Source organism: Nuphar pumila, chromosome 2, assembly GCF_984573655.1.
Source record: "Nuphar pumila chromosome 2, dmNupPumi1.hap1.1, whole genome shotgun sequence".
Classification (NCBI taxonomy): Eukaryota; Viridiplantae; Streptophyta; class Magnoliopsida; order Nymphaeales; family Nymphaeaceae; genus Nuphar; species Nuphar pumila.
Genome location: NC_143250.1, coordinates 143,270,675 through 143,292,703, shown reverse-complemented (window position 1 = coordinate 143,292,703; position 22,029 = coordinate 143,270,675). Strand labels below are relative to the sequence as shown.

The window sequence follows — 22,029 nt, the reverse complement described above, 5'->3', positions numbered from 1 at the left end:
GTAATGGTAATGGTGGTGATCACAATGGTGACAAATGAAGATGGTGCTCATTATGATTATAGTAATGGTGGCGGTTGCAGTAATGACTACGGTGGTAATGGTAGAGAAGTGGTGGTAATGTCAGAGCAGTGGTGGCGGTGAGGAGGATGATGAGAATAGAGTGAAAGAAAAGAAATAGTAACAACTGTGTTTCGTTATTCTATTGCAACAATTGAGTTTTGTTATTCTATTACAACTGAGTTTTGCTATTTTATTGGCATAACTTAGAATTGAATTTCACTATTTTATTGCCACAACTGAGTTTCACTGTCATATATATCACAATTAGGTTTAGCTTTGCAACTGAGTTTCACTATTCTATTGTTGCAATTGAGTTTCACTATTTTATCTCAATTGACTAAAGTTGCAGTCCGCTTGTCTGGTAGGAGCGGTTAGTGTTTTGGGAAGTTGCAAGTTCAAAACCCATTGGTACTATTGTATAACTGGTGGGTGTCAACGCTTAACCCCAGCTTGCCTTTCAAAAGAAAAAAATATCTCAACTGAGTTCCACTATTTAATGACAACAAAAGTCACTTGTACATTTTAGCAAAATGGTAAAACGTCATAAATGGCCACAAATTCAGCGAGAAACGAGTGGGTGGGTATACGAGAAATATTATGATATTTTGTGGATACGCCATAAAATATCATTATTCTCAGGAGTCGTGTGGTCATTTTTTATAAAAAAAAATATGTAAATGTTAATATTTCCCACGACAGGTACGGTTGTTTAACTGGTGGGGGTACGCTTAACCCCAGCTTGCCTTTAAAAAAAATATAAAAAAATCTCAACTTAGTTTCGCTATATAATGACAATGAGAGTCGCTTGTAGAATTTAGCAAAATGGTGAAACGTCATAAATGACCACAAATTCACTGAGAAACGAGCGGGTGGGTATAGAAGAAATATTGTGATTTTTTGTGCCTGCGATATGAAATACCATTATTCTCAGGGGTTATTTTCAGCGAGAAACGAGTGGGTGGGTATACGAGAAATATTGTGATATTTCGTGGATACGCTATGAAATACCATTATTCTCAGAGGTAGTGTAGTGTGGTCATTTTCTATTAAAAAAAAATAGGTAAAAGTCAATATTGCCCACAACATAATTTGAACCTTATACCTCTCTCCTGTATGCCATATGCTCTACCCAGTTGTACAAAGTTACAAACTCGTTATTTAGGATTAAAATTAATTATAATAAGGATTGCACTTAAATTTTTATATAAAATGATATATTCTAAGGAGTTTACACGAGCCGAACCAAGCCGGGCACCGCTTGTTCTTTGTTAACAAGCTGCTCATGGCTCGTCTCATGATCATGTAGTACATTTACCGAATACGAACCAGTTTATGGCGAGCCAAACCATGCGCTGCTCGACTTATTTCCCAGCCCTAGACAACTGACAGCCTGTTACTTGGGCAGACAAGAGGGGCTTGATTTTTCTGGCTAGGCTGGCCCTAGGCTATGCCTGATCTATCAATGGATACGGTCTGGTAATCCGGTCATCTTCTAGCAATTAAATCCACCTAACGATAACAGCTGCGCATGGGAGTGGCCTTTCTGATATACCCAGCATGGTTATACGACAAAAAATGATGTGTTTCTCAAAATTCTTTACAAATTTTGAATCCAATATCACAAATGTCTAACTTTTTTAGGATTATTTTATCTTTCACCTCTGGAAGTTTGTGCGATATACTCTCCAAGTACCACAAACTTTCACTAAAAGATAGACTCATTTTTTCATAGCCATTTTACCCAACATGTGAATCTACCTTTTAATGAAAGTTTGAGATACTCTAGAGCATACCAATATATTAGGCAAACTTTAAGAAATTCGTTCATGCAAAGGGTAAAATGGCCCAAAAGAAGTCAAACATTTATGACTTTGGACATGAAGCTGATTTCGAAAATTGTAGGGGTGTCATTTTTTTGTTGCACAGTACAGTCATTTATTTTTTCGTTTATTTCCTATGCTTTGTGTAGTCCATGGTTCTACAATCCATTATATAAGAAAATTCAAGCAAAAGTTCGGTATTATATCAAACTAGATCAATTTAACATACACAAGATAGTGCATAGAACTCAAGGAATATATCCGGCTTTCAGCAATTAGGTATCCACGCATTTAGATCTGATCTAGGCCGTGCAATCTATTAAGTTTAGTATGGTCCATATGTTAATATGTCAAGACTAAGATTTCAAATAGTGCGATGATTAGGACTATTTATGCGCCCAATCGGACCAGAGAATGCTTGCATCCTCTCTTATCGCAGCTGCTGGCATAGAGTTAGTCGATGATACCAAGATCTGTAACATCCCAAAATCTCAACTTGTAGAATCCTTAAATTTTTAGAAGATTTTTTTCTTTTGAAAACATTATACAAGCAAAAAAACCATAAAGAAAATCAGTTAAAAATTTTGAGCGGGTTACAGGATGAACAACAAAAAGAAATATTTCATTCCATATTTGATTTACAAGATGAGATCGAGGATATACATCAACTCATTTACAAAATGGTATCTCAAAAACCAAAAAGGAGGATTTCTCAAAACAACTGTCAAGACCGCGTAAGTTCAAAGTGTGGGTCCCAAGTCTTTGTCGCGCAGTCATCGCGATCACACCCTAACAGTCATCACCTATATCCTCATAAAATGGGGTCAGTATTCTTGCGAGTTGGTGAGATAACCAATCAAGATATACCATTTTGAGAGAAACATAAGGCATGATAACATGTATGACATGAATCAAAAGTAAATAGCAGGACTACGGCTAACATGATAGAACAGTTAACAATATGTAACCAAAGTAAATGTACGTGCAAGCATATATATGTGCAACGTGCAACAAGTACGAGGCTAGCAAAAGTAGCAATACAAAACTAGGTACATTAAGCTGAGACAGTTAGAAACATACAGCCAAAGTAAAGCAACTACGGTACGTACAACGAAGAAAGCAAAGGAAAAAAAACACATTACACAGTTTTAATATAACCAAATAACTAATCAAGGTAAGTCAACATGTGATTGGTTAGTAATCATGTTCTTCTTGCTTACTCCTTTGGGTACGCGAAGGAACCTCACATTTTGTGAGACATGCACCCGGCGTCTGTTATTCAATTTTTAATATGGTAACTGGGGACGCTACAGAACGAGTAAACTGTGAAAACCTCTAGAAAAAAGGATTTTGTGTATAAACACAATACTAGAAACACAAAGTGTGCACAAAGGCATAAAAGGAGAACTCTCACAAGTGCACAAAGGCACGGATACAAATGCACAAAGGCATAAAAGGAGAACTCTCACAAGTGCACAAAGGCACAGATACAAATGCACAAACGTAAAAAAATATCAACTTCAATATGTTGGGTCCCAAAAGAGGGCTTTACAAAAGTTTAAGTTACAAGGGGGTAACACCCCATATTTATAATACAAGGGAGAGAGGGAATAAGGGAGTGTTGGGCTCCCAACGGCTCTAAATAGAGCTGTTGGGAGTCCAACAGCTCTCTCTACTTTATGTTTTTTGACTTTGGTCAAAAAAGCATAAAGCCAAATAAGTCCAAAAACTAAACTAAAAAAGAAAAAGAAACCTAACCTAGTTAAATAAACTAACCTAATCCTAACTAAACTTAAAAGTAAACTAAAACTATGAGATTACATATTGAATTATGTTACATTATTTAACACCCCCCTCAAACTTAAGGTGACATAACCGAAAGTTTGCCAAGAAGGAAGTTAAATCTTGGAGAGCATAACGCTTTGGTGAAGAAGTCTGCTAGTTGGTATTCTGATGTAACATATGGAAGGTCTATAGTTCTTCTTAAGTATTCTTCACGAACATAGTGGCAGTCCATCTCAATGTGCTTCGTGCGCTCATGAAATGTGTGATTTTTGGCAATATAAATTGCACTTTTATTATCACAACATAGTTTTGTGGGCCCTTGAACTTGAATATTCATATCTTCCAGCAAGTTGCGAATCCAAACAATCTCCATGGTAGTAGATGCCATGGCTCTATATTCGGCTTATGTGGATGAAAGTGAGACCTTATGTTGTTTCTTGCATCTCCAAGAAATTAAAGATTCTCCTAAAAAAATACAAAAACCAGTGGTGGAGTGACGATTATTTGGGTCACCTCCCCAATCAGAGTCAGTATAAGCAATTAAATTCAATTCAGAAGAAGAAGATAGAAATACCCTATTGTTTACTGTACCCTTTATGTATCTGATGATGCGGAGAATAACACTCATATGAACTGAAGTAGGTGCATGTTGAAACTGACTAGCAACATGTACAACATGAGAAATATCAGGCCTCGTAATGCTGAGATACATTAAAGATCTAACCAGTTGTCGGTAAGGTGTGGGATCTTTTAGGAGAATCCCATCATCAATCTTCATCTTTGAACCTACTATTTCAGGAGTTTCACAGACCTTGTCATATGTGATTCCTGATCTGTCAAGAATGTCACAAGCAAGTTTAGTTTGAGACAAAAAATAGCGTCTGTGAGAATAGGCAACCTCAATTCCCAAAAAATATGTCAGAAATCCTAAGTCTGACATTTCAAATCTTGAAGTCAGGATAGATTTAATGCTCTTGATTCCTTTGACATCATCACCTGTTATTAACATATCATCAACATATAACAGTAATATAACAATCCCTGCATCAGATTTCTTAACAAACAATGCAGTATCAGTACAGCATGAAGTAAAACCATTTTCAGTCATTACATTGTTAAACCTATCATGCCAAGCCTTGGGAGCTTGTTTCAAGCCATAAAGAGCTTTACGAAGACGAAGAACTTTGTTTTTAGGAATTTCCATACCAGGTGGAGCATCCATGTAGACTTCTTCATTAAGATCACCATTTAGAAAGGCATTTTTGACATCCATTTGGTAAATATTTCATTTTCTAATGGAAACAATGGTGACGAGACATCTAACAGTAACCATACGAGCTACTGGAGCAAATGTCTCTTCATAGTCAATCCCGTATTCTTGACTATACCCTTTAGCTACAAGACGAGCTTTATACCTCTCAAGAGATCCATCACTCTTTGTTTTGACTTTGAACACCCATCGGCATCCTATAGTTTTCTTTCCACTGGGAAGCGTTTGAAATTCCCAAGTGTTGGCTTTCCTAAGCGCTTTGAGTTCATTCTTCATGGCTTCTCTCCATTCAATACATCGTTTGGCATCTTCAAAAATTTTTGGTTCAAAATATGAGTGAATGGCACTTAAGCAAACCCGATATTTAGGAGAGAAAGAATCAAAAGATACGAATCTAGAGGGAGTTCTTCTAGTTCTCTCGGTTCTTCTAGGGTTTGAATCATGTGAGGGGATAGATTCGCTAGGTTCACTATATTGCTCAATAGCACTTCTAAAGGGGAGTCTATCTCTATGAGTATAGGTGATAGGGTCTCTAGTTATATTTTCTTCTTGAGAGGTAGTAGGGTTAGAGTTATTGTTGATTTCAACCACTTCATTGTCACTGTTATATGCTGATTCATCATCACTAGAGATATCATCATCTTTAGATAAAAGATCAAAGAGAAAGGAATAGTCAGCAATTTCTAAATGAGATTCATTCTTTTCAAAACCACTATCATTTTCTAAAAATGTTACATTCCTTGAGACATATAACTTATCATTTTTAGTATCATAACATCGAAACCCTTTTTGGGTTTCGGAGTAGCCAAGAAAAGCACAAGGAATGGCTTTAGGTGAGAGTTTATCATTCTTATCTGTAAGGACAAAGCACTTACAACCAAAAACTCTCAATCTATTATAATCGGGTTCTTTTTCATATAGAGTTTCGAAAGGAGAAATTTTATCTAAATTTTTGGATGGAAGACGATTAATAAGATAAACTGAAGCAAGAGCCGCTTCGGCCCAAAAAATTTTTGGAATACTTTGGGAAATAAGAAGGGTTCTAGTGGTTTCAATGATATGCCTATGCTTCCTTTCGGCTAACCCATTTTGTTGTGGGGTCTTAGGACACGATCTTTGATGGACAATACCATAGTCTTCAATATATTTCTTAAATTCATTGGAAAGATATTTGCCTCCGGAATCGGTCCTAAAAATCTTTAAATTACTATTAAATTGATTCTTAATTATCATATGATATGATTTAAAACATGAAAACACTTCATGCTTATGTTTAAGGAAATATATCCAACAATATCGAGAAAAATCATCTACAAAAATCACATAAAAGGTGAAAGCCTCCCTTGGATATGACGGGTGCCGGTCCCCACACATCCGAATGAACAATTTCAAAAGGTTTTGTGGTAAACATAGATCTTTGTTCAAAAGGCATACTTCTCATTTTTCCAAGAATACAATCATTACAAGAGAAAGTATTTTTACAAAGATTTTTAATAAAATGCAAATAGGATAACTTGGTGATGTTGGGATGACCAAGTCTTTTGTGCCAAACATTTATGTCTTTATGTTGGGCCACATTACAAAAAGGGGTTTTAGGGATTTGGAGATAATCCACATAGTACAAGTCTCCCTTCCTAGAGCCTTCCCCAATCAACTTCCCGGACCGGTGATCCTGTATTAAACACTTATTAGATGAAAATTGAATGTCACATCCAAGGTCCGAGAGTTAAGAGACGGAAAGTAAGTTCAAATTCAATTTAGGTATAAATCTAATTTTGGGAATAAAAAAATTTTGAGTTTCAAAGTTTTCAATCCCTTTAATTTCAAGAGAAGTGCCATCCGCAGTTGAAACAAAAGATGGTGATAAACTTTTAGAATATTCAGAAAGAGAAGAGATGTTTGGAGACATATGAAAAGATGCACCCGAATCTAAAAGCCAAGAAGTTTTACCTGTAGGAGAAGGAGTGGATACGGCGGCACCGGAAATAGCTCCCTTAAGAAGAGGTTGAAGAGCTTCCATAATTTGATTTAGAGAGTGAGCTCCACTTGTAGATTCCTCTTTTTGTGATTGAGATGTGGTTGCCATTGCAAGTAGTTTCTTCCATTTAGGACAAACCGGTTTGATGTGACCGGGTTCCTTGCAAAAGTGGCACACAATTTTGCTATTGTCCCTTCTTCCGCCTTGACCACCATTGTATCCTTGATTTTGGTTTTTAAAGTGAGGAGGTTTATATGTCCTCAAGTTGTTGTCAGGCCTAGACACGGCATTAGCTCCATCACATTCATCTTGATTTGTGGGCATTGCAAGAACACTTGGATTTTGCTTGCTAATGCCCATATGAGTTTCCTCTCCAGTTAACTTGGTAATAACATCTTCAATGGAAGGAGATGTGAAAGAAGATAGAAGAGAGGACCGAATTTGTTCAAATTCGGGTCGAAGACCATTTAGGAAGTTAAAGAAGTGATCTTCCTCTAATTGCTTGTATCTAAGTTCAATAGCTTCGCCACTCCACTTAGGCTCAAGCATGACAAGCTCATCCCAAATAGAGGATAATTCAGCAAAGTACTCACGAATAGACATCTCATTTTGTTGTAGGGTCAAGGCCCTCTTTTGAAGATAGTACTTGTGAGATAAGTCTCGTGAAGTATACATCTTTTCAAGATAATGCCAAGCTTCGGAGGCTTTCTTGAATTTGATGATATTGGCATTGATCTTGGTTTCAACGGATGAGAAGATCCAAGATAGGATCTTGAAGTTTCTTATTTCCCATTCCTCATGTTTCTTTGAATATTCTTCAAGAGCTTTTTGTCTTTTTTCTCCTTCAAGAATTTTGATTTCTCCTCTTTCAACCATCGTAATTTTTGGTTCGGGTTCCGTTATGGAACCTTGAACATATCCCTAAAGCCCCTTTCCTTTAATATGAGCTTCCATATTTCCGGCCCATACATGATAATTGGAACCATTGAGCTTAAAGCCAAGAGAGAAATGAGAGTCTTTTTCACCCATTAGAGAGATAAGATGAAGGAGAAAAATACGTACCACAAATAGATTTTAACTCTTACTTGTTGTAGTAATCTTCCAAAATATTTGATGAAGAGAAGTCTTCACGCCAATCTCAAAAAAATTGAAGGCACGCTTTTCGAGGCACTTAATATTGTGAAGAATCACAAGACTTTCCTTCTCAAGCAACCTTGCTTTGATACCATGTGAAAACCTCTATAAAAAAGGATTTTGTGTATAAACACAATACTAGAAACGCAAAGTGTGCACAAAGGCATAAAAGGAGAACTCTCACAAGTGCACAAAGGCACAGATACAAATGCACAAAGGCATAAAAGGAAAACTCTCACAAGTGCACAAAGGCACATATACAAATGCACAAACGTAAAAAAATATCAACTTCAATATGTTGGGTCCCAAAAGAGGGCTTTACAAAAGTTTAAGTTACAAGGGGGTAACACCCCATATTTATAATACAAGGGAGAGAGGGAATGAGGGAGTGTTGGGCTCCCAACGGCTCTAAATAGAGCTGTTGGGAGTCCAACAGCTCTCTCTACTTTATGCTTTTTGACTTTGGTCAAAAAAGCATAAAGCCAAATAAGTCCAAAAACTAAACTAAAAAAGAAAAAGAAACCTAACCTAGTTAAATAAACTAACCTAATCCTAACTAAACTTAAAAGTAAACTAAAACTATGAGATTACATATTGAATTATGTTACATTATTTAACATAAACCTCATGCGGGCAGCTCGGAGCCGAGAGAAAATCTCGCATAGGTAACAAATTGCAATCCACACTACTGCAGTAATGGAGGTACCTCAAAAGGTAACATCGACCTCCCTAACTTTGAGTGATTGGAGGCCAAAAGGATGCCTTTGTTCCTATCAACGTGTCGTAGTAACCACTTATCACAGATACCGAAAGCATTGCATAGAGAGCAGTTTCGTAGCAGTGGACCTTTCCCTGCATGATTGGATTTTTTGGAACTTCTGAAGCTGGGTCATGGAGAGATCTCGCTTGTATCCGAAGATGGAAAGAAAAAGAACTCTAAAGCCTGTAACCGATCGAGACCATTAATGCTTGATTATGCTTAATGGATGAACTCTTTTTCCCCTTCCGTTGATAGGCAAGCTAAGGGATAACTCTCATGGGATTCAAATTTGAGATCCCTAGGTTAGGATAGTGTGTATAACCATCCAGCTATCTTATTGAACCCCTAATAAATGGATTTTATGGCTTACTTACTAGTCTAGTATATGTGAGCAACCATGACCTAATAATGTTAGGGGAGATGTCTCAAAAATTAAATGAGCATTTGATTGCGATGACAAATTCATATAAATCTATGACATGTTCTTTAGAGACAGTCACAATATCAGGTCAAGTTTTTTGGGTCAGATCCATCTATGGGTGTCAATGGTTTGGATCTAGTTCAGATCCAGATAGGTCTAAACTCGGATCTGACTTTAAAGTGACGGTACTAGATCCATACCCAAGACCAATATGGTCTATCATAAAAAAACCATACTAACTAGGGTTCTATAAGGATTACATAAACCAAATATGTCCAGACCCATAAAATGATATTTTTTAACTTTTAAAAATCACAAATCTTAATTGGAACTTGGGCCAGACTCATGTTTGGCATGAAATTTCACAAACCATACTCGGCTCTATATTCTAATTGGAGCTAGCCTTTGACCTGGATTCTAATCGGTCCTCCTTTATTACCAAAGCCTAATCCTATAGCGTTTGGTACAGGTCAGGTCTGGGTCAAACCCGACCCATTGACACTTCTAGGTTCATGCTCATTTGGGTGACTCCAGCTATTGAGTTATTTTGCTTAGAGGGTCCAACGTGTGGTTTGATTTATAGCAATATATTTCTATTTATATTTTAAGTGGCGATCCTAAGGCCCTGTTTGGATATGTTTTTGTTTACTGCTTAAAAAAATAAATTAAAACACATTTTATAATTAGGATAGTTATCCTTAATTTTAATTAAGTGAATGTTTGGATCCCCAACTATTTAAATTTTAATGAATAAGAAAAGAAGATTAATTAGTTAGTAGTGGTGATGATAGATGGTGGCAATGGTGAATAGCGGTGGTAATGACATAATGGTGGTGGTGGTGGTGGTGGTGGTGGTGGTGGTGGTGGCAATAGTGATGTAGCAGTGATAGTGGTGTGATTAAGGCAGTGGCAATGAAGATGTGGGTAGTGGTGGTGACGACAATGGTGATGGTGGCAATGGTGATAGTAATAGTAGTGGTTGCAAAGTGATGGTGGTGGTGGAGAAATGATGGCGGCGACGATAAAGTGATTTCTCCTTATTTTTTGCGAGATGAGTAAAATTTATAAAATATTACTAGAAAAAATAAAAGTAAATGATCCAAACACCAAAACTTGCTACATCTTTATGTGAATTTTTTTTCAATCAATAATACTGAAGTATTTTTCCTTTAGAAAAACATAAACAAGGAGCAGTTTATAAAGTGATCCAAACAGGGGGGGGGGGGGGCGGGTGTTAATAGTTCGTCATTTATTTTTGTAGCGAGACACAAGTGAGTTAGCGAGAGAGGTTTCTCTATGAATTTGTATGGGCATGTGAGAGAGAAAGATGCATACAATTTCTTTTACAATTAAAAGCACTCAAAAAGCAAATTTATTGTATGCAAGAAAGGCCGATCTTTATTCTTAAGAGCTTGAGAAGAAAGCATTGAAATCCAATTTTTGCATAGATTCATATGTAGGTCTTGTAGTTTTTCTCTTTTGAAAGACAAGCTGGGTTGGAATGAACCCCACCAGTTATTATTCAACATACTACTGAGTTTTGAACCTGCAACGTTCCACCACAAGGAGACATGCACTGATAGCTCCTACCAACTAAGCTGAGCCCCCTTGGTAGTGTGCCCCTGTTGGTACTTTTTCTCTCTCTTCTTTTGTGAGAGGTTTACACAAAATCAGTGTCTCAAATCTATTGACATTTTGTGCTTGTCAACTTTCATTATGTTGTTTGGATCGTCTTCTTTTAGTGAGAGGTTTACACAAAATTAGTGTATCAATCTGTTGGCCTTTTGTGCTTGTCTACTTTCATTATGTTGTTTGGATTGTATGTTTGTAAGACGATTGCATAAGATTTGGTCCATTTGAAGCTGTCACATGGACACACCATTTTGGCTGCATGTCCCTAGAGGCATAAGTGGACACAGTGGATTTGGACTTTGAGATAAAGAGTCTTTATGTTGATATTTTTATTCATTTTTATTACTTTTTAATTTTATTTCAACAAAAAATATTTTTAGATGTTAAAATATTTAAAAATATTTTTTTATTCATTAAAATTTTAAAATTAAAATTTCTATGTGCTGTCTCATTTTTGAAAAAGATTTTGAACTTTCAAGTCTAACCCAAATCCTATGTCTTTGAGTCCACGAATCATTGTGACAGAGATTTGAAAGGTTTATGTGATTGAGCCCATAAAGTGCTTGAGGAATTTCCTAAAAGATTCAAATATAGCTGAAGCTTTCTGCAACTTTTTTATTTCTCCCTGATAAAGTTCACTTGATAAGACAAGAGTCCTACCCCTTGCAGACACATTGTGTTTGAGAGAGAGAGAGAGAGGGCCCTAGAAAAAGAAGGGTGTACAATTGCTTGCCTCATACTTGCAATATCACCCTAGAGCCAAAAAACAAGAACAGTTGACTAAAAGTATCAGTGACTAATATTTGTGGCTCACAATTGCTCAAGTGTGTAAATCAATTGTTTGGGGGCCCTACAACCTCTACAACTAATTCTGGTTTTATTATTCCATTTTAAAAGAGCATCTGATTATCCTCTCAGGTGAAGACAGCAATTGCATTTATGATTAGAGGCTACAAAGCTGGCTCAGCCTTGTCACTAAACTATAATATGCTGTCCTTTGTCCTCTTATGTCCTGTTGCAATAGTGTTGGTCTTGTATCATATCTTCAAAGATGCTGGCCAATTTTTTATTGCTCAAAAAAAAAAACTTTTTTTTAGGGTGGCTGGTTGTTTTTGCTCATAATATTAGTTTTAGTTATTGAATTTTGAAAACAATACCAGTTGAAGTCAGAACTATTACTTTTCACTAACATATCCAACAATATTGTTCCATTTTTCAAGTATGGGTTAAACCCCATTGGCAAATATGTGTGTCAGTAGCTTTCAGAGGTGGGTCATGTAAGGTAGGGTAGCCGTGGGGCTCTATCTAGGGTTTTTCTGGCTTGGTTGAGAGTTCAATGTCATCATCATCATATATATATATAATGAAAATAACATCTTTTGGATGTGATTGAGCTGAAAATCATAGGTTTTAGATTTTTTTTTATAAATTAACTCTTATGGATGTGATCTATAATGTTTGTTTATTCAGAAATGAGTTTTGAATTGTTTGTGACACATAAGGCTTAAAATACTCAAGATTCAAAAAATATTATTATAGGATCTAAATAACACGATCTAAGGTTTGATCCTTAGCAACCAAACCTTCTGAACATATGTGGTCAGATTCAGTTGATAAAGCTTGAAGGTATGATTTTCAACTCAATAGTTTCATATAATTTGTTGCCTTCAATAGCATTAAATATGAACCCTTCAAGTACCATCCAAATGTTTCAGTAAATATCCTTGCCAGGATCTCACTAGGGGTGTCAGTGGACTTGGGTTTGACCCGGACCTGATCCATCCAAACCCTATAGGGTTAGAGTTTAGTGATTAATACGAAGGTTTTATTAGAATTCGAGTCAGACCCGAATGGTCCAATTAATATATGGAGCCGAATATGGGTTGTGAAATTTCATACCAGACCTGGGCCCTACTCTAGTTCCGACTAAGATCCACAATTTTTCAATGTAAAAAGAATTTTAAAAATATTATTTTATCAGGTATATGGTCCCGGTCTGATTCATGTAATTTTTATAAAATTCGGGTATGGTTTTTCTTATGGTGAATCTGATTGGATCTGGGTTCGGACCTGGTACCATCATCTCAAATGAAGTCTGGATCTGGTTCTACCTGGGTCTGAATCAAACCCAATCCATTGACACCCCTAGATCCAACAGACAGATCAGGACCCATCCAGGCTTAGGCATGACCAAAGTCTGACCTTGTCAGACACATCGTGGTCATTGACAAAAACTTTAGAGGTAAAATGTGTAGGCAGATCTTGAGCAAGGTCTAACATGGACAACACATGAACAAGTCTTGTCATGTCCTCTGGTCCATATCAAATCACCATTTGATAACTTCATCCCCATTCTTATGAATTGGGTCAGACTTGTGTCAGGATCCAACCCATTCTCACAAAATATCTACCAACTTCAAACCTACACCACAGAAATGTCCCTGACAAATTCAACCACAAAATGGACAAACCATTCTTTACCCCCACAATAATACGACAACAAAAAGGACATTATAGGACCACGTGCCGTAGCTGTACCTCCTAAAAACGACAAAAAATAGCTAACCATCTTTCTTTTACATGGTTAGTGAGCTATTCACAGGGACACGTTATTTAATCCCCTATAGTTTGGAGACATGAGGCGACACGTAGACACGTCACTGGACACCTTATGACTCTTTGTGCATTATTTTATTATTGTGATTGTTTTTTAACAATATTTTGACTATATATTAAAATAAGAAAAAATATACTCTTCCTAATTAAAAAATAAAAAATACTCGTCCTCATCTTCTAAGGGTACATTTGCTTGTCCCTAATTCTGTATTGGATTCTCTCACAGTGGTAAATTTTCACATGCATATACAAACACGTGAATGAGGCATTTTCACACCGGTTGCAAACCTGTGAAAACGGTTTTTGTGCGCAAATGAATCAAATATGAATCATTTACACAATTTGGTGAGTTTTATGCTTCCAGCACGGTAGGTTTGGCAGGCTGAGCCAGTGCGACCAGGTCTTCATGCCAGGTGCAATTTCTTCGAGTTATAGAACCAAAATATGAGCATCAATGTGAGATGGAATCACATTTTCATTGCATTTACACATTTGATTCATTTACAACAAAAAAAAATGCAAGCAACATGCTCCTAGTTTTTCAACAAATTGCATACTCGTATCTCATACAAGTATCCAGTTTGCGTGCGTGTCCTTGTGACATATTTTCTAAAAAGATGTTTCTCTTCTCTATTTTTTGTTTAAATTAATCCATCAAATGAATACCCATTTTTAAATGGTGCCATGTATCTCAATGAATGGGAAGTGATGCCTTAGGAAATTACAAAGAGGCACCAACTGCTACAGTACTGACCATACTTGGCTTCAAGAGTCCATTTGAAGTATGGTGCCTCCAAATATGAGCTAGTATCACGTGGGATGCCAAATTGTGGAGTTTATGAAGCATGGGTGAAAACTAGGGGTGTCAACGGACGGGTTTGGTTGTGGAATCAGACTTGAACCCGGTTTTTGGGTATGATATCGGGTCCGGACCTAAGTTTAATCGGGTCCACTATAAAAAAAACATACTCGGACCCCGATAAGAACTACATGAACCAGACCTGGATCATACTTGGCAAAACCATATTTTTTATCATTGTTACATTGAAAATTTGCTGGTCTTAATCAGAACTCAGGTCAGGTTTGGTATAAAATTTCACAAACTATACTCAATCTGACCTTAACGTCCAAACCCAGGTCGGGTCTTATTATTTATCATCATACCCGGACCTGATAGGGTTTGGTTCAGATCGGGTATAGGTAACCCCCATCTGTTGACATCCCTAGTGAAAACCATGCAGTTGGAATACAAAATTAAATAAATAAACTGTAGTAAATTCAGTCTACCTTTGGGACTTCATCGAGTCCTGGCTAGGTCTATAAAGTAGCTAGACCTACGGATATCCGGACGTTAGAGCCTAAATGGAATCTTAGCAGCTTGTGGAGGTTAAGCATGATTACAAATTTCTTGATTGGAAAGGATCTGAATTTCTTTTTTCATTTATAACACGACGCACCCAACACAAAGACCTGGTCATGTTTGCTCGGAAGAAGGTTGAGTGTGTGTGTGCGCGCACATATAACTTGCCCCGTGTTTGCTCAGCTTGCCATACCTAGTATAGAGATGGCAGTGGACCGGGGCAGGGGACAAGGTCTCCACTCCCGCCTTGTCTCTAAAATGTAACCTTCATCCCGGCTCCACCCCCGTGACGGGGGAGACTTTGGACCTCCATTTTGAAATAGGGTGGGCGTGGAGACCTTGTCCCCGCCCCTGCCCCCAGTCCACTACCATCCGTAGGTGTCATAAAACTCTGAGGCTTGGACCCCTGCTCCGGAGGCCTATGCTGGACAGGATATGCATTTGAGGTTGCAAATAAGAGGCAAAATGAATTGGTTAATTTGGTATATATATATATATATAAAGAGAGAGAGAGAGAGCAGGTTTGCATGGATTTATCCTTGTGTACGGTCTGCACGGTGAATTGCACCATTTTTTCATTTTATGTTTAAATATGACCAAACACATGTATTAGTCAATTTATGAGGGCGATCAGATCCTGGTTTTTCGTCAAAAATACCATCTAGGAGCCAATTCCAAGCAGATAGACTATGTCAAATACATTATGGTTGGATTGCCAGAAAACAGTTGCTTTCATGAGCATGCACACCTTCTCTCTTAGGGATGGCAGTGGAACGGGGGATAACGGGTCCCGCCCTGCCTTGCTCCGTTTGGACCGGGGATGAAGGTTAAAATCTATCCCCTTGCGGGGATGGACTTATGCTTCCCCTGCCCCGCCCCATCCCCATCTCAATCCCTGCCCCACCTCACCACGTTTGGACCGGGGATGGAGGACAAGAAACGGGGATGGAGGTTAAAATCCATCCCCGTACGGGGGTGGAGGCGGGGATGAAGGCTCAGATTTTGAAATGGGGCAGGGGTGGAGACCTTGCCCCCCGCCCCTGCCGGGGTCCACTGCCATCCCTATTCTCTCTGGTATACATATCTTTTATTGTGAGTGCAATTGATCGTGGAATGCTAAAGAGGTATATATATATATATATATATATATATATATATATATATATATATATATATATATATATATATATATATATATATATATATATATATATATATATATATATATATAAGATGCACCCAGAGCACATACTCTCTTGTAATAGCCGTTGGATATTTTGAGATCCAATTGCCATAATGCACATTATATATGCATGCAATTTACTTAAATGGCACCTACATACTTTTCAATTTTTTATTAAAAGATAAATTAATGAGGCCTATTTCAAGGGCAAAAATTTAAGAAAAAATGAGTTTATTAAATGTTACATCTTTCTCTCTCAAGTTTTGGATCATGTTGTTTGGACATAAAAAACAAGCCCTCAGAATTTTATGCCGAGGCCGAGCCAGCCCGGTCAGGTCTCTAAGCTTGGGGCAATTTCTCCCAGTAAATCTCAAAAAAATAAAAATAAGATTTTTTTAAGTTACTAATTTTTGATACATTGTGAACCATTGATTTTTGAAGATAATTCAAAACTTGATTTCCTCTAAATAATAATCGTAGATCATAACTACAGGGTCACATCAACAAAAAATGCTCAATTTTTACTAAAATTTGAAGCTTTTATTTGGTGAGAGGAGGTGCTTTGGGGGGAGAGAGGAAACCCGTTAGGGGTGTTTCTGTTCCAAAAATTCAACAATCTCTCTCTATATATATATAATTTATTGCGATTACAATTGATCATGGGATGCTAATGAAGTATTAATTATATCCAAAAAATAATCCAGTCTCTCCAAGGAAGTCAACTGTAATGGCTTGGACCATATCTTGGAAATATTTTTTATTAGGACAATTTAGACTCGGTGATGTTTGAAGCGTGTCAGAAGGAAGTGAAGGCCTCCAACCCTATGTCTTCTATTTGGTTAGGTGAACGGTGAACACTTGAAAAGGACATATAAGACTTCACTTTTCCTTCTTTTGCATAGAGAAATGAAACTGGGAATAATGCCTTTGAGTGGAACAGACAAAAGGGTGCAGCACCTTCTGGATCAAACCTCCCAATGCTCTCTCACAATTTTCCTTGCTTAGATCTTATGATGGTATGCAAACAGAATTAAAACTAAAGACATCTTGTCTATGTAAGTTTTTGCACAATTCCAACTAAAGATGCACCTTACTATCATTTGCAACTTAGTCTATTTCTCTCTCTCTCACTCTCATAAAAAGTAAAAAAAAATTACATATCAGAGAGTTTAACTTGTTCGCAGCAAATGACCAATACGAGCCAAAACTCCTACATGTTATTAACCGATCAAATAAGTAAAAATTGAACAATTACAAATATCAAAAATTGAATACAGGGGTTGGATGTATCTTAGCATTAAGCAGCTTGGTTTACTATATATATATATATATATATATATATATATATATATATATATATATATATATATATATATATATATATATATATATATAGAGAGAGAGAGAGAGAGAGAGAGAGAGAGAGAGAGAGAGATGTTGGTGGTGATGGAACTCATTGGAAAGTGGGTCTTTATAGCAAATATATTAAATTATAATCACATAGGCATGAAAAGGTCACGGGCTTAAATCCTACAAAGAAAGAAAGAGTGAGAGAGTCACGGGCTTCGTGAAGACAAGTCACGGGCCTTCCAAAGTGATGGTCCCCACGCGCCATTTGCCCCAAAAGAATGGTTGTCTGGGACAGCAAATCAGGCCCCGCCACCTCAGCCCAAGATATGCCCCTTCACATTTTCCTCCACGAATTCATCCACGTCAGAACACTTATCAAAGAAAATGCCAATAATACCCTTCACAAGGAAGCAAGACAACAATTCTGCCACTCTATTATCTTGTGTTGAATGATGGGGAACCGCCCCCAAATTTCAAAAGTGATTAAAAATGCCCCAACATCCACTAAAACATCCTAATTTTAGTGAGTGAGAGATATATATATGCTTAATCTCTGTTAGAGAACAAAGGGGTGTAATTCAAATTTCTGTTACACAATCCTAATTTCTTTTTCATAGAGAAGAAAGGGGATTAATCTGATTCACGATTTATGCTTAATCTCTATTACATAGTATAGTCATTCATCCAAATTATTGATGCTAAACGCCTAAAAAGAGAATTATATCCGACCAGAAATTATTTATTCTGTGAGATATCATAGTGATCTGATCCACTTCATGGAACAATGTCACAATAATCAGCGCTTCCCGAACCATATTATGAGTGATTCAATGGGCCAGCCATTTCTTAGCTAGCTTATTGATTGGTGGCAGCTCAGTGAAGTTCTCTCTTCCCTGCTAGATGAACTGTATAATACACAAAAATGGTCTATCACACAAGTTTGCATTTCAGTCCAATAAAAATCAAAGTTTGAAGAATCATGTGACTTGTCGAACCAGAGACACTGTTACTTTCCGAGACGTTACAAATGGCTCAACAAGTTTACCTTTTCTTGATCCAACCAATTGTTGGTTCAGTTCAGTCTGGTCCTGTGCAGTGTTTTGTTTGATATGATAAAAATCTGAAACAAAACAGTGGACTCACTGAGTTGGTGCTTTGATCACATGCAGTAGAGCTGATAGAAAAGGCAGAGTTCCAAAACTGTGAATGTATCAAATAGCAGGAGCATTTCTATATCCTCTACACAAATTTGAACCACAGATTTCTTGGGATGGCAACCAATTCTATGGGAGCAATCCTGACCACAAGCCTCCAACTTTTAGGCTGACGTGCCACCGGCAAATTTCCACATGGCACGTTCTAGAGGTACCTATTGCTCCTAGGTTAAATAACAAAAATACCCATAGGAACTGGTAAAAATACCTACCACGAATATAACGGTTACTGGGCAGACACCAATGACGGAAATGCCCGTCTTCAATCCCTGAAAGTTGTAGCCCTTGAACTCGAGAGTTTGTAGTTTAGCGATTAAAAAAGATGGCCTACTCTTTGTCCCATTCATGAAAAATGTTGCAATACTATTATGTGAAATGACCAACGTGTGTTTTAAGAGAGTTATCAAGATTGCAATCAGAACATGACTCTCACTCAGCTCAGCCAATGAGAAGAAGCGACTAATTTGTTATAAGCTAGAGGGGCTTAAGCGAAACATTGAAAGCCAAAACCTCACTGAGAAGGTTGGGTTCTAATGGTTCAAAGCTACGTTCAAACAGGTCAGTGTACCAATCAAACCTTTATCCACAATGTTGAAAGGTTTCAATCCAATTTGTACTCAGAAATTCGCTGTGAAACCTGAGTTTGAACATGTTGGCAGTAACATAAATCAAGGCTTCATTCACAATATAAAAATTATTTGGAAAAGCACAACCAGAACAATGAGCCAGATCCAATAGGCAGTCAGAACCTTTCTGAGAAGCCTGTGATTCAGCATGGTCGGTGCTGAGTACGAGTAAATTGATATGAAAACTGTTATTTTATTCACAATGCACCGAAATTTCAAGAAACAAGCAGCTAATGAGTCAAGATTGCTTATGGGACAGATTCAGGTTATAGGATAATTGAACCAAAATAAATTTCCAACTACAATATTAATAAGCACAAAAAATGTAAACCGAGTCATGAGTCTGATTTGCTTGAAATGGATCTGAATCAGTTTGTCTAATCAATCTAGCTACACAAAGGCCATTTTAGTCATTTTCTTAAAGCAGGCCTCAAGCTATATCATTTAGAATTTTCAGAGCTAATGAGGATGTTTAAAACAGTGAATAAAGAACGAGGCTTACTTTTAATTTCAGCAGTCTGTCTTCATATTATCTACACAGCCTGTGTGAGACTACCAGCAGATTGATTGCAAGGATCAGTAGAGAGGGAATCCATGAAGAAGAAGGGCTGTGAAATAGAAGCAAAATGTATCAACTACAGGGTTGATGTGGAGAAAACAAGCCACCCATTCAGGATATGGAGCAGGGAGGAGGAGCCCAGCTCAATTAAACCAACAGAAGATGAAGAACAAATGGTTGGCATTGTTAAGAGGACTAAACATGTTCTCAAGAATGTGAGTTGCAGGGCTAGGCCATGGGAGATACTTGCCATTGTTGGCCCTAGTGGTGCCGGGAAATCCAGTCTCCTGGAGATCCTAGCAGGAAGGATCACACCACAAACCTCAAACATATTAGTCAACCAGAAACCAATCGATAAGATCCGGTTCAAGAAGATTTCAGGCTATGTGACCCAGAAAGACACTCTGTTTCCACTCCTGACAGTGGAAGAAACACTCTTGTTCAGTTCCAGGCTCAGGCTGAAGCTCCCTTACTCCCAACAAGTTGATAAAGTTTCATCTCTGATTCAAGAACTCGGCTTGGAACACGTCGCACACTCGCGAATCGGCAATGAGAAGATCAGAGGCATCTCTGGTGGAGAGAGAAGGCGGGTGTCAATTGGTGTTGATGTCATCCATGATCCTTCGGTGCTTTTGCTGGATGAGCCTACATCTGGCTTGGACAGCACATCTGCACTGCAGATCGTTGACATGCTTAAACTCATGGCCGAGATCCACGGTAGAACTGTAATTCTAAGCATACACCAGCCTGGGTTCAAGATCATAAAGCTTTTCAATTCTATCCTGCTATTGGCCAATGGATCAGTGCTCCATCATGGCACCACTGAGCAGCTCCAAAATCATTTGGTATCAGTGGGCCTGCAGATCCCTATGCATGTAAATATCATAGAATTTGCGATCGATTCGGTCGAGGATCTCCAAAAACAGCTGCCTCAACACCAACATCACGATGAAGCTGGAAACAAAGGAACTCTGCAACAGCTGTTTCAACTGAACAAAGTAGCTGAGGGAGGCTTGGATGATGGTGGTGGATTTAGTTCTGACTGGGTATGTGCTAACTCTAGGCTCGAAGAGATAATCATCCTAATTCAGCGATTCACAAAAAGCACATTTAGAACCAAGGAGCTTTTCGCAGTTCGAACTTTGCAAATGTTAATAGCAGGTCTTGTTCTGGGAACTATCTTTTATGATCTCAAGGGAGACAGAACTGGTGCAGGAGAAAGAATAGGCCTGTTTGCTTTCATTTTGACATTCCTGCTGTCTTGTACAACAGAAGCTCTACCAATCTTTTTGCAGGAAAGAGAGATCCTAATGAAAGAGATTTCATGTGGAAGCTACAGGATATCATCATATGTCATTGCAAATGGATTAGTTTTTCTGCCATTTCTGCTTATCTTGGCGCTGCTCTTCGCTGTTCCACTTTATTGGCTCGTGGGTCTGAGTAGGAGTTTCTCAGCTTTCCTCTATTTTCTCTTGATAATCTGGCTAATATTGTACACTGCAAATTCTGTTGTCGCATGCTTCAGTGCCTTGGTTCCAAATTTCATCATTGGGAATTCAGTGATCGCAGGTGTCATGGGATCATTCTTTCTGTTTTCTGGATATTTTATATCAAAGGATCAAATACCAAGATACTGGATCTTCATGCATTATATTTCACTATTCAAGTATCCCTTTGAAGGATTCTTGGTGAATGAATTTTCTTCTTGGAAGGGATGCTTAGATTACAGGTTTGGGAGGTGCTTGATGAATGGGGAGGATGTGCTAAGAGAACAAGGCCTGGGAGAGGAAGGCAGATGGAGGAATGTGATGTTCATGGTCTGCTTCATAGTGGCCTACAGATTCTTCTCTTACATCATTCTCAGATGCAGGTGTTCTCAAGGTAGTCTAAAGCATCTTTTAATCTGACTTGTACTCTCTCTCTCTCTAAACCATTAGAGGATGTAATAACGCGAGTCGCAAGTGTAAGAAATTTGAGCTCATGTGTGTATGATTGGAAACTGTAAGCTGTTATGTCTTTCTTATCACTGTGAGATAAAACTGTTCTGTTTATAATATTTATTCTAACCACTGGTGATGTTTATGTCTTTCTGTCAGGGTCAATCTAATGCATCAGTTTTCTTGAAGATGTGCTCATTTGTTTAAGCATTATAGTTCATGTTTTCAGGAAAATGACAAGTAAATATCATCACAAGATCTATTTGTTAGCTGGTTAAGCACATATAGCGTGCGGATATTGATATCTATCTGAAATACTCGACA

General features: G+C 37.7%; 1 protein-coding gene across 1 annotated transcript; it reads left to right on the top strand.

Annotated features, from left to right (window-relative positions):
• The first annotated feature begins 19,647 nt into the window (after positions 1–19,647).
• Positions 19,648–21,850, top strand: LOC149847422 (ABC transporter G family member 5-like). Its single transcript, XM_089998416.1, has one exon. The coding sequence runs from the start codon at positions 19,804–19,806 to the stop codon at positions 21,673–21,675; it is 1,872 nt and encodes a 623-aa protein (XP_089854542.1). The 5' UTR covers positions 19,648–19,803; the 3' UTR covers positions 21,676–21,850.
• Positions 21,851–22,029: the final 179 nt, after the last annotated feature.

Excerpts from the sequence above, each read along its gene's own strand:
- LOC149847422 (XM_089998416.1), top strand. The coding sequence starts at position 19,804 with ATGAAGAAGAAGGGCTGTGAAATAGAAGCAAAATGTATCAACTACAGG.